Source organism: Centruroides vittatus, unplaced genomic scaffold (genome assembly GCF_030686945.1).
Source record: "Centruroides vittatus isolate TY-2023 unplaced genomic scaffold, ASM3068694v2 scaffold_435, whole genome shotgun sequence".
NCBI lineage: Eukaryota > Metazoa > Arthropoda > Arachnida > Scorpiones > Buthidae > Centruroides > Centruroides vittatus.
The window spans coordinates 4,619,843-4,634,355 of record NW_027122708.1 but is presented as its reverse complement, the minus strand read 5'-3'; the positions used below and the strand labels follow the sequence as shown (position 1 = coordinate 4,634,355).

Below are 14,513 nucleotides of genomic sequence, written 5' to 3'. Positions count from 1 at the left end.
CTGTACACAGGTATCCCTCATACAACACAATTTGAAAATTGGGGATATACCTGTACAACAGAACTTCTGGTTTCACTCTAACACAGTTTTGGAAATCCTCCATACAAAATTTCACAACTTTTAAGTGTAAACTTCATTATTCAATATTTTTTTTATTCAAGCAAGCACATGTGTCATCTCAAATTTGCCCACAATTTTTAAATATTGAAATTTTCAAATTATTTTGTGCTTTTTGTCAAGTTTTCTTTAATGAAAACTGATAGGAGAAGGAAGAAAAAATTACACTAACTTTCCTATCAACCAGGTGTCGTCACTGTTGTTTTCAGACTTTAGCCCTTAAGACTGTCACAATGTTCTCTTCGTATAGATTAATCTTTGCATTTAGTAAAGTTTATTTAAACATTTTTAGGTAAGTGTTATTAAACTTTTTTTAACTGTAGATATTACTTACCTATGAATGATTACTTCAGTCATAAAAATGACAAATGAAATACAGCAATATCTCAATACTCGAACAGTTCCCAACTCGAACAATTCAATACTTGAACACAAATTCTGAGAAAAAAATCCATTGGTACTCAACTAAAGAAACGTGACCCTCTAGAACAAATTTTCAATTATAAACATATTTTTATTTTAATTTGTCATCCATAAAAAATTAGAATAAAAATAAAAAATGAAGACGTTGCCAATGTTTCTGATCAAGATCAACAAAAAAGCTCAAATGATAATGATACTGTAAAAAAAAATGCTCTTTAACTATAATTAATATTAGTGCATAATACAGTACTTTTAATTGTGATTGTTAGTTAATTATTGATTGGAAATTCTTTAATAAACATATTTCTCTTAGTAACAACAAAGAATAGTATACTTTTGCTAACTTCTGGAATGTAACCCCATGTTTTGCATTAGTCCTTTTTTTCGTATAGCACAGATTTGCATAACCCTGTACTTTTTCAGAACGTAATTACCATGTTATATGAGGGATAACTGTACATGTATTTTTAATGCAATTCTCTAAGTGCAGATTAAACCTAATTTCAATATTTAATTACCTTATGAAAAAATAGAAATTCAATTCTTTTTTATTATTGTTCATTTAATATCTGTACATTGCTTTATTTAAATTATATTTTTATTTCTATCTTTATTGCATGTATTTCTCTATTACATGTTACTTACTACATTTAGGACTATGTATGTGATGACTAGAGCTAAGACATCTAGGCACTGAAAATCATATAAGCAGTTATATAAATTGTAACTTATATGATTTTAGTACCTATGAGGGTTAGTCAAAAAGTTTGTGGAAAATATATAAAATATAAAAGTTTGTTTTTTAAAATTGCAACTTTGTAATAGTGTTTCACCTGTGTGTTGGTAGAGGTTCCTGAAACTCACATGCAAGATGGCAACCTGTTTCAACATCATGGAGACTGGCAATCTTTCTATAAGTGCATCAATTCAGCCTTTGCCTTCCTTGACTGAATGTGACAAGAGAGTTACAATTTTGGTGCAGTTTTGCCTGGGAGATTCAACAGTGCAGTGTCTCAAAACTCTCCAATGAGAACTTTGTGAGCAAACTCCATCCCAGTCTACTGTGTACAAATGGTATCAGTGTTTCAATCTGAGTCCTTCAATCTTGATGATGATGAACATGAAAAGCATCCAAAGGCTATGGCAATTCCAAAGAAGATTGATGTTGCCAAGGCCCTTCTTGATGAAGACTGATTAATAAGTACCAGAGAACTAGAATACAACTTCAACATCTCACAAGGGTCAGTCATTGCATACTCCTGCATATGAGGAAGATGTGTGCATGTTGGGTACCTCCTCAGTTGCACCAAACGATATGAAGACTATGTGAAGTTTTGCAAGTTCATACTGGAGAAATTTAATGTTAGAATGTTAGAAATAGTCACTAATATACTGACAGGTGATGAAACCTGGATTTACTATTACAAACCTGAAACTAAAACCCAGAACAAGCAGTGAGTAGCTGATAGCAAGGACATCCCCATAAAGTTTCTCTGATAGCATAGCATTGGAAAAGTCATGGTTACAGTTTTTTTCTGTCATTATGGCATCCTTCCACCTGTCATCCTAGAACAAAATGATGTGGTGACAGGAATGATACTCTTCTGTTTGCTTGAAAAATGTGCTTTGAAGAACATCCAAGATCCAAGTTACACAACATCATGATTCATCACAATAATGTTCCTAGACATAGAACCAAAGTGACCCAGTTGTTTTTGGAGTCCTGCAAGGTGGTCCGCTTCCTATTTATTCACCAGACCTAGTGCATTGTGACTTTTTCCTCTTCCCAAGGATGAAGAGAATTTGAAAGGAAACAAGATTGATTCAAAGGAGGAACTGGTGAATGCAATGACAGCAGAGTTACTCAAATTTTTGACGGTGGATTTGCAAGTGTGTTTCTCAGACTGATTTTCAAAAATGAAGAAATCATTGTTTCCAGTGAAAAATATTTTGAGAAACTGAGATATCTGTATGATTGTGTACAAAAAATGAACATCTGACAACCATAACAAGTGTTTTCCATGAATTTTTTGACCACCTGATAGATGTGCTAACTTTTGTGATGACTGAATGAAATACATAATTCAGGAAAATCGGAATAATCATAATAAATCCTTCATTTCATACAAATATTACTAAATATTAATTCAATAAAACAGCATATTTATTCTATTGCTATTTTAATAAAAATTTAATAAGAGAATAAAATCTTATGATTTTCTTTACAAATAAAATTAGATAGTTATATTACATTAATTAAATCATCTGAAAAATATTTTTACTAGTGATGTAACGAATAGTATATTCGGCTAGGAGCGTGGCCGAATACCGAATATTCGGCCAGGAGCATGGCCAAATGGCTGAATATTCGGCCAAACTATTCGGCTTGATTAACGCACGTACGAAAATTGGCGCGCAAACCTCATTATGGGAAGGATTGCGCACCCTGCTCTCTATTGGCCTGCTGTCACTACGACTTTTTCTTCCAGTAGGTCTAAATTATTTAAATTAATTAATTAAATTATAATTTTTAAAGTTAATATGAGATGAAGCCTAACATCTACCTCTAGTCCCAAATTGGTTTATAATTTATGTAATAGCCGTAAATAGCCCAATATGATTCGGCAGTTGTTGGTATTTAAATGTAAGTTATAACTTTTAAGTTATTTTATTTGCAATCGATCTTCTTAACTTTTTAATTAAGCACTAAAATTTTGTTTTTACTACGTATTTGTATACTGAATAGTACCCTAAGGATATACTTTAGTGGGACATATGGTCTAGTTTCTCGCCAGTTGTGGAACAGTTCAAATATATTATTGGGGGTTTCTATTCGTGAAGTTTTGTGATATTTTGTTGCTATTGTTTTTGTCAATATTTTTTAAAATTAACATGATTTGAAATCGTTTCTTTTCTTTCGAAGACACAATGTAGTGACGTAAACTTAAACACTAGGCGAATTTTTCATCCTTTTTATTCGGTTGGTAAAACCGAATAAAAAGGATGAAAAATTCGCCCAGTGTTTAAGTTTATGTCACTACATTGTGTCTTCAAAAGAAAAGAAACGAAAAGAAAATACAAAACACGGTTTCCTCAAGATAGATTGATTTGAAATGTTATCTTTTGTGTATAATGAGAAATGCTCATTCTTTGCTTTATATATAAAATAAATTATATATTAGTTACTCATCTTCTAGAAATAAATAAATAATTCTTTCATTAAATACGATAAGTTTCAATAAAACGTTTCGTAAATCATTTTAAAATATCGTAAAAAATATAAAAATATACGCGAATATGAATATAACATAATTAACTAAACAATAACATTAATGCCTGATACATTCTAACCTACACGCCATCAATTCTATAAGATATCGGGCTAGATAAAGGCTATAATATTATTTAATTACGAAATAATTTAATACTAGAGTTAGATGCTATTTCTTATTAACTTTAATAATTATAATTTAATGTTCAGCATTAATAAAAGTTATCAAAATGATTATTTTACTATGTTTTTGTAATTTCTTATTCCTGTTTTTAAGTATTCGATATTTGGCCAAATAGTGATTAAATATTCGGTATTCGGCCGAATAGCGAAAAATAGGCCGAATACCGGATAGTAACCGAATATTCGTTACATCACTAATTTTTACACTTTTCAACACAAGAGAACTATAAAAGGAAGTAAAAACACACTGAGTGCAGCATTAATAATTTTTTAATTTTCACCAGCACTTTCAACAAACTGTTTCAATTTTATGTATAAGTTTAATTGCTTAGTACGTCACCATTTCTATTTATTCACTTATTTCAATTCCAATCGTAAATTGAACAGATACATTTATATATTATTTTAATTTTAGACTACTGTAAATTGATGAATAGCAACTATCTAGAAATGCTAATATCATCATCCCATTTTATCATTATAATAATAAAACTTATAAAATAGAAGTTTTATTTATCTTACTAATATTTTATTATTACAATTAATTCATTAATTTACTCAACAGTCAAATGTAAATTAAAGTATAAAACTTTGAAAGTATTAATATTTTATTAAAATCCTTGAAGACTTCAGTATTAGAATAATCTTATCATTTAAATAAAAAGTATCTATAAATGATAAGCATCAGAACATATCTAATTTCACATTTACTTATCATATTATTATATTTTCTTATCATTGTTATACTTTAATATCAGCTTTCTCACTGTTAATTTCATTGTTTCGTGAGAGTAGGCATTTTTTTAATAAAGCACTGCCTGTAATTATTGAATAAATAATAATAGTCATCAGTAAACAATTTTCAAAAGTTAATTTCAGAAAAGCTCTATATAATCTGATAAAATTCAGCCTTTTAAAATTAGATTTAAAATACATTCTATAAATAATAATAACAATAATAATAAATTTGAAACACCCAAATTAAACAAAAAAAAACTGTCTTTACTTAGTTATAACAAAAACTAAATATAATTAATATATTAAATGAATTTTAATGTCAAAAGATAATAGAATACTTTAAAATATTCTGTACTTATCTAATTCTACTTAGGTTTATAAATATTTTTTTTTTAAATTAAAAAGTGCTTTAAAAAGTAAATTTTTCTATAAAAATTTATCCAAATAAACTATATTAAAGGTTAAAAACATACACCAAAATAAAACTCTGCTTTTTGAAAAAACCAAAGAATATTATATTATATTAGAGAATAAATTACTTACTACATAAAAAGAAAGTATTTAATTGTTTAGAAACTAATAATATAATAATGTTAAATTTTAAAACATTAATGATTAACAGCAAGATACATGTAGTAATAAAAGACAAAAATTTAAATTTCAAATATGGTTTTTACAATTAATTCAGCTTTCACCAAACATTAAATGCAAGACTTACTTTTTCAGATATATTTAAATCCATATCTATACTTGAAACAGAATCCTCATTAACAGTTCCAAATGAATCTTTTGAACCACCCAAAACACTTTCCAAATGTGGAGAAATAGTATTATCTTCTCTCATTTTTGCTGGAAAATTAGATTAAGAAAAATACTTCATTAATATGTAATATGTAAACAACTCATTTTAAAATTAATTTTAAACAATCAAAACACATTTTTAAAAATATAATTTTAAGTTTTTTTTAATAATTAATGTCTATTAAGTTTAATGTTTTTAAATTTCTAAATATATTTTAAAACTTAATTTCATTGGTTGAAATTAAAAATGCTTTAATTTATTTCAAATTAATCATTTTAATTTTATTTTTTAGAAAATTTAACCTCAGATATTTAGAAACCATCTGGTAACTAGATTTAAAAACTATTTAAAAAACTAAATTAGCTCTCTTACAGAAAAAATTTATAATCAAATCTCAAAAATTAAGCTTCTTTATCTCTTTAAGCTCTGAAAACTCACTCCATTTCTGCTGCTGATCATTAAATTGTATTTACCCCTCAGGCTACAAGGGGAACTTGTATAGCAAAACTAGTCTAACAACTTTTCAATTGGCCAATTTCATTTTTAATAAATAAGGCAGATTTTGGCCGATTTCATCTTTAAGGACTTAATATAATATTTCATTAAATTAAAGATCAATTTTGCCAATTTATTCTATGTGATCGATTCAACATCACACTAAAATAACTATTTAGATATATTTTATAAATATTTAATGTGAAAGTCAATATTAACAAATATAGGATTTCCTCCATATAAAAATACATCAAGATTCACTCTGAAGATTAAATCTAAATTCATTAAAAATGAATGACAGTCTACTGACTTCATTCAAATTATAAATAACTTTAAACAGATTATTGTGTAATGTTATTCAGAAACATACCACAAGGCATTTTTTATATAAATGTCTCAAATTTCATTAGATAATGTATTCTGTATATACTTTAGACATCTCTCAATACTATCTAGCAGTTATGTTTAGATAACTATGAATTCCTCTTAATGTGATTTATTAGAAAATCTCTTGGTTTTTGAGTTCTTTATAACTAAAAATGCAACTATAAAACATACCAAAAAATATACTTATGATAAAAGTAATCTTCGGGTATTACATATAAAATGAAATAAATCTTGAAAATTCAACCAAACACATTTGTTAAATTTTATTACTTAATATTTTCAAGAACATTTGAAACATCAAATCATTTTAAATTCAATTTTAACTAACTAATTTATGTTACTGATGTAAAAAAATTTTTTCTTCATAATTCTGAATTTAAAATGATTCTATATATCAATTCTGAAGATGTCAAGTAATAAAGCTTAACAGAGGTACTTGGTTTAAATGTCAAATGTTGTTTTGTTCTAATGTTTAATATCCAAAGACTACTACTTCTGTATAATGTACAGAGAGAAAAAATAACAATACAAATATTCATAATCTTAGACATCTACTTCATCTGAATCAGTAGCTCTGAATCCCAATTTCTCAGTGCAACTATTTGGAAGCTTTTATAAAGTAATAGAGTCAACTCAGGTTAACAAGAATCACTAGAGAAACAATGGTTAGTTCTTTATAAAAAATTTATATTAATTTTTAGGTCAAGGTCATAATTTAGGGAGTTAGGGCTTAACAAACGATCAAGATCAATAAATTATATTTTGAATTAATTTACTAAATAAAGTTAAATTAAATTAAATTTATTTACAAAAACAAATTAATGTTCTAAATGATTTTCTAATCAAACAAAATGAGGAGGAGAGAGTATTTGCTGTTTACATATTGAACAGACTATCACAGTTAAATAAAATAAATCTAAAAAACATCTGTAAATTTTTTTCTGTTGAACATTGTTTGGAAAAGTAGAAAATACTTTCTGGTGCCAAAAGAGTAAAAAAGAAACCAAATTTGGCACAAAGTATTCAAATCTGATATCACTGTATGCATTCCCCAATATACAAACTAGCATATGCTTGCATGGGCCTAAGCTCACATAACTCTTTAAGCTCTGAAAACTCACTCCATCTCTGTCGCTAATTACTGAATTGTTTTTACCTCTCAAGCTACAGGAGGACTTGTACAGCAAAACTAGTTTAACAACTTTTCAATTAGCCAATTTTGTTTTTAACAGATAAGACTGATTTTGACAATTTCGTGTTTAACAAGTTAAAGGGGTGAGCATCCTTAAACTTTAACACCTATTTTCTGATTACAGTAGACTGGTCCACTAAAACCAGATGTTTGAATCACTCTACAATTGGAGGTCAAAACCTATCTTTGCTTACTAAAAAAAAATCTATTCTATTCAAAATGGAACATTTACAGTACAACTTTTTATTGTTCATGTCAAAAAGTGTAAAAAGCAACCATTACTGGAAATAGGGTTATTTATTGGGGGGGTTGTAAAAGTAATTTACAGTTTAGTTTAACAAAGTCTGGTAAAATTATTGTTCATTTTATCACATAAAATTTAATGTTGTGACAATCGCATTTTGCCAGGGCAATGACAAAATTCAATTTATCGATGTTTAGAATGTTTAGAACAATTTTAATGAATAGGAAATAAAACCAATTTTATATTCTGCTTCCTATCTGTTTATTAAATAATTATTTTTTCCATTACTTCAATAGACTATAAATGAAAATACTTTGTTTTAGCATGACAATTTTTCATTGGTAAAATAATGCTTATCATTTCAAGGTCTCCAATTATTCGAATTGTCAATCAGTAATTTTATTAACTCAAAATTTAAATTATCATCAATAGTATCAAAAATAAATTCATTAGTAATTATATATTTAATAATTGACTTTAAAAACTTGTATACCTCTTGCACAAATATCCATGTCCTTCATTAACATGTTTGTCTAAATAGAAGAAAAAAATATCATATTATAAATGCTATAAAAACATTGTAAAAACAAATATATATATATATATACAGGCAGCCCCCAACTTTTTAACACTCAACTATTAGCTAACTTGCTCTTTCATACATAATACTCCAATAATCTTAACTACTTTTCATAATCCAAATTTGAACTTACAATTTCTATACATTTTCAGCCAACATAAAAAATTTTGAATTAACCTACATTGCTGTTTTCTGCTAGTTTTAGTTTTAACAACAGCAAAATCACTTCTGACAATTTCATCTATCTTCTGTTTAATCTACCTTTCTAACATTCTGAATAGTTTTATGCCTTTTAATATATTCACTGTAAAAAACTAAAACTATCCATATTAATGAGATTTTACCATTTTTGTTTCTTACTTATCTACAGACTCCTTCTACAACACAAAACTCTATTGCTCAATTTTGAACATTCAATTTTCATATTTTTAGAAATTCATTATAAGTCTGAAAGTTTGGCACTGCCTGTATTATTATTAATTTTTCAATACCAATATGCAAATTTCAAACATAAGTAGAGTAAGATGGTAAATTATTTTTATAACATGATCCTATACCAAACCATAATATAAATTTATAAAATTGTAGAAATTCAAGTCAAAAAAAGATGATATGGTAAGTTTGTTTACTCAATGCTGAAAAATCTACAATGATCTTTTACAAATACTAATAGTTAATAAAACATTAAAATTCAATGATCAACACACAAACTTGTGCATTTAATATGTTGTCCAATTAGCATTCAAATATACATTAGCAAGTCTATCACAATAAACGTGTTACATCTAAAATTTGACATATTGCTATCATTTAGTTTGGACAGGTTTCATCATCTCAAACAAACTTTCTAAAAAATTATATTCTGCACAAATTATCATCTTGATATATCATTTGTTTTAAGAAAAATACTAATATCTCACAACTATTAATTTTTTTTATCCTGTTAATTTACTGGTATGTTGACTGAACATAAATTTGAATTATGTGAAACTGCAATTATAAATCAAAAGCATGTGTCTATTTTTTCCTTTTCAAAAAAATTAAAATAATGTAATAATAGTATTTTGAGCAAAAAATATTTTTTCAATAAATATTGGATACAGTTTTGATTAATATTGTTCCCAGTACTGAAAAGTAGAGAGCAGAATTATTATTATTATTTTTTAATAGCATTAAAAAGTTCCGGTTGATTATAATTTTATTGAGTTATGTCACACTCAGTGAATATTATATCTACATTAAAATGACTTAAAACTTTTATTTCTGAATTTAAATTTCTTATTAATGTAAAGCAAAACTTACTTGTGAAGAAGGGCTACTGCAAACAGGACAAATATAAGGAACCATAGTACCACAATCTTTGAACTGATCAATTCTAGGATCACAATCTACATGAATAAATCTAAAACAAAATAAAAATTATACATGCATTATATCTAACATTTAATGATAGATTAATTATAGTAAAAAACAAACAAGATTTATACAAACATAAATTTTTTAATTTTATATTTTATATATATTTTTATCACCTCAAATTAACAAAGTCTAAATTTTATTAAACATAATTTGTAAACATTTCAGAGTTAATTATTTATAAACAGTAAAAAAGAAAAAATGAAAACATGTTTGGTTATATTTGGTTTATGTTAAAGTTTACTACCTCAAATTCTGAAAGATCATGTTGTATGCATTATAATTATATCAAATCTTACCACAAAAAGTGATGAGCTTATTGTGGAATACTTAAATTTATTATACTTCTTGATAAATTCATCATTTTCAAATTTTGCATCACAAATGGTCAAAACAAATTTGAATATGTGGTAAATAAAATAAAATTAAATTAGGTTTATATATGTATTAAAAAGTCAAAATTCTTTATAATTAAAGTTCCACTTTGAAATGGCCATAAAAGAAAAACTAATGGTGGACAAAATTTATCAAACTTGGTAATAGTTTACAGAAAGTCATAGGATTTTATTTTCCTCCAAAAATAGTTCAAAAACTTACCACCAGTGAGAAATGGTACTGTATGCAATATTGTTAAATGAAATAAGACATGAAGATGGAAATGAACAATTTCCATCTTCTGGCAAAATTGAAAAATGCAATACATCAACCTGTCTATAACATTCCTCCTGATATGCTAAGAGCTACTGTTGAGAACATAGTAATGAGGTTTAACTTGCTTTGAGAAAATGGTGGACCCCACATATAAACAGAAACATATAAACAGGATAATATACATATAAACATGCTTTGTAAGATGTTTTAGAAATGATTAAAAACATTTTCAACTGATGTCTTCATGTCTTATTTCATTCAACAATATTGCATACAATGCCATTTCCTGCTAGTTGTGAGTTTTTGAACTATTTTTGGGGAGGAATAAAATCCGACGACTTCCTGTAAACTATTACCAAGTGTGATGACGTTTTGTCCAGTAGGTTTCCTTTTATGGCCATTTCAAAGTGGTACTTTAATTATAAAGACCCTGTACATTACATATCATATCATATATAACAAATGCAATTTTATAAAATTAAATTATTATATTTAATTATTAAATTTTATTATTTTGATTATTTATATATTATGGAAACAGTAAAATTGTAAATTCATTTAACTTTATAATAAATGGACTCTTGAACTTATATAGAATTGTTCCTTCAGTACATCCTAAAATTATGAAAGATAGAAAAAATAACAATCATATAAATTCAAATTGTTAGCTTTTGTGAAATCAACCAAATACTCTGAAAATTAACTCATTAGTAACTAGATAGTTTTGTACAGTCAGTACAACAGAGACCAATAAATTTAGTATATCATATAAAAATATCTGTAGCAATATTTAAAATGTATAATTTAATGTGCACTATCTCAGAAGCATCCAATAAATATGTAATAAAAATAATATAAATATTAAATTATAAAAAGGCCAAATTATTCAAATCATAAAAAATATCCTTTGATGTGATCAAATTATATTGGTCAAATTGTTAATAGTTGAAAAAGTTTGCTGTTAGATAAATATTGTAATTTCATTAGTAATTCTTGTTGGGTTGATTTTCCAAAATTTCAGAAATTTCAATTTAAAAAAAAAGTAAATATAATATAATATACATATAAACAGGATGTCCACAGAAACATCTGCCCAGGGGCAAGAGAGAATGCTTGTTCCAGGATTAAACTAAGTGATACTAAACATCTATCCAGAGACTAAAATTAATTCATTTAAAAAATGCCATGATGATAATAAATTAATGCATTCAGTAAAATAAAATAAATAATTTAACAAAAGTATGTATATCAGTGACTCAGTTTCGCAACTGCTAGATAGGATAACACAACTCTATTCTATGGTCATCATGTTCCTCAGACTTGACTTGACCCCTCTGGAGTTTTTCCTGTGAGGTTACCTAAAAGCATTCATGTATAATGGGTACTCAGCAGCACCGCATGATGTTAGTGAACTGGAGAGATACATAGAAGAGGCCTGAGAAACAGTGACACAAAGACTACATGCCACCCATAACACCTTATTCAACCTTCTAATCTTTGTATTGCAACTAAAGGTTGCTTTGAACAAACAAAATAAAGCTCACTATTTTATATAAATTTCTGTAATGTTGTCTTTATTCATTACAGTCAGAGATTATTTGTACATTATACTAAATCAACTTAACTTGGTTCCCTTCAGCACTAGAACAAGCATAAACCATATGCTGATACACTTGAGCAATGCTAAGAAGAACTCTTTTGCCCCTGGACAAATGTTTAAGTGGATACTCTGTATATACAACCCCAACAAACCTTGAATAGCATGTTATTTTAATCAATCTCTAGCTTATTCTTCAATAATACCAAACAGAAAAGTTTTGTACAGTTACAATTATTTTATATTAGTAAACTTTTATTATAACTGAAGATTTTATATAAAAAATGTTCATGTTAATATTATGTAAAAAAAGCTATGAGGAGTTGAAAAAAAGCACGAGACAAAAAAAAAAAAAGCTCAGACAGAGCCATTTCTGACAAACAATACCTCAGACAGTACATTAATATTTAACCTTTAGCTTGTATAACAGCATTCATACAATCATTTGTTGTATCAACAAGAGCCAAGCATTCATTTGAAGTAATTTCATCCCAAATCTGCTTAATTTTTTGCTTTAAACCATCCACACTTCCTTGGGGACATTTTCTCAATGTTTTTTTAATTTTACCACATATTTTCTATAGGGGAAAGATTGGGACTGCTTGATGACCATTTAATGTGTTAATTGCTGGGTCAGCCAAGCCTTGGTGGTTTTAGCAGTATGGCAACGTGCATCATCCTGCTAAAAAATTGTAATTTTTCTAATGATAGTAATAGGTTTTCCTCAAGGATTTGTTGGTATTTTGCTGCATTTACTGATCCTTCAACGAAATGCAAATTTCCCACACCTTAGGCTGACATGCAACCCTACACAATAACATTTGCTGGAAATTTTACAGTGTAGACAGTCATGATGGAATGCCTCTTTGCTTTCTAATAACTTTTTTCTATTGTCTTTACTGCAGACTTCCAACTTTGTGTCATCACTAAAAACAACCAGCTTGCGTCCAGCATTGCTGCTTGGCCCACTTCAATCAATTTTTATTTGTGTTTTTGTGAGAAGTGGTTTTGCCTTTGTCTAAGAAATGTCATCTGTCACAATTGTTAAGTAAAAAAATAATATTTTCTTACCTGATAGAAGCTGTAACCAAGTTTGTGCAGATGGATACGACAAGTTTCTTTTGTAACTTCCTTTCCAGTAACTTTATTCCATTCATTCACTAATTCACCAAGTGATGCCGATTGATGTTTTTTATTTATATCATGACGTGCTTATGATCAGTCTTTGTTATGGTTGCTGGCCTTCCAGTCAATTTTTCTGGATAAATTTTACCAGTTTACTGATATATTAAAACAATATCCCATACTGTGAAATTACTAATTTTCAATTCCTTTGCAATTTTTCTTAAGGATTTGCCCAGTCTACAGAGGATGATAATTACTTCATATATATCAACACTTACAGCCTTACCAGGTGCCATTTTCATTAAACAAATACATCTTAATAATGTTAATAAGAGAAGAAATGCAAATATCACATCAGCTCATTTACACATTTAGGAAGAGGTCATTTAATGTATTGTCTGAGTTATTATTTGTCAGAAATGACTCTGTCAGAGCTTCTCTTTGTTGCATATGCTTTTTTTCAATTGCTCATAACTTTTTATGTATTATCAACATGAAAACTTTTTATGTAAAATCTTCAGTTATAATAAAAGTTTACTAATATATTTCTTACAATGGAGGAACAATTTAGTTACATAATGTTATTTAATATACATAGTAATAAATTATCATAAAAATTCTAAAGATTTAGAGAAGGGGAAAATCGTAAATAAAGTAATTTTTGACACATCCTCATTTTTCAAATGATTATACTTGAAATCTTCTCCTAGTACAAAACATTTTAGTTGATATATCACTTGACAAGATCCAAACAAGTGTATTAAGAGACTCTCTTCCTCTTTGCTACCACAATAACTACAAAACTTTTCTCTTGATATATTTATCCGGTAGCTCTTTAACATAATCCAAAATTTATTAAGTCTAAGTTGCATAATGAGCTTTTTGTGGAAAAATTAGTCTCACAGTTTAAGTAGTATTTTGTACATCAACCCAGGTGCATTTCAAACAAGTTAATTTGTTTAACTGAAGTAGATGATACATCCTGACAGCTGGTCTGACTTAGTTTGAATTATAGCATTTAAGTGAGTTCTCAACAATAAAGCTGATTGAGTTGAACACAAAAAGGAGTAACCCAAGCTATCAAAAATATTCTTAACTGAAGCAGGCCAACTTTTCTTATCAGGTTTGACTGCTGTTAACAAAACAATGTAAGTAATTCGGCACAAGTCGTATGAGGGTAACTCCATAACTTTTGACCAAAACAGAAGAATAGCCTTGACAAAGGTCTTCCCAATTCAAGATGAACTGCAGAGCTTGAAGCTGAACATTCTATTTTAAAATGCCTCTTAAAA

At 27.5% G+C, this 14,513-nt stretch overlaps 1 protein-coding gene across 11 annotated transcripts in view; it reads right to left on the bottom strand.

Annotated features, from left to right (window-relative positions):
• The window catches only part of LOC136989019 (histone-lysine N-methyltransferase 2C-like), a 293,266-nt gene that overhangs the window by 222,715 nt on the left and 56,038 nt on the right, over positions 1-14,513 (bottom strand). For all 11 annotated transcript variants that reach the window (XM_067287031.1, XM_067287037.1, XM_067287034.1 and 8 more), the window contains exons 14-16: positions 9,735-9,834; positions 8,346-8,385; positions 5,451-5,581 (exon numbers count right to left, since the gene is read on the bottom strand). In XM_067287031.1, the coding sequence (XP_067143132.1) occupies positions 5,451-5,581; positions 8,346-8,385; positions 9,735-9,834 (271 nt within the window). The remainder of the gene's footprint in view (positions 1-5,450; positions 5,582-8,345; positions 8,386-9,734; positions 9,835-14,513) is intronic.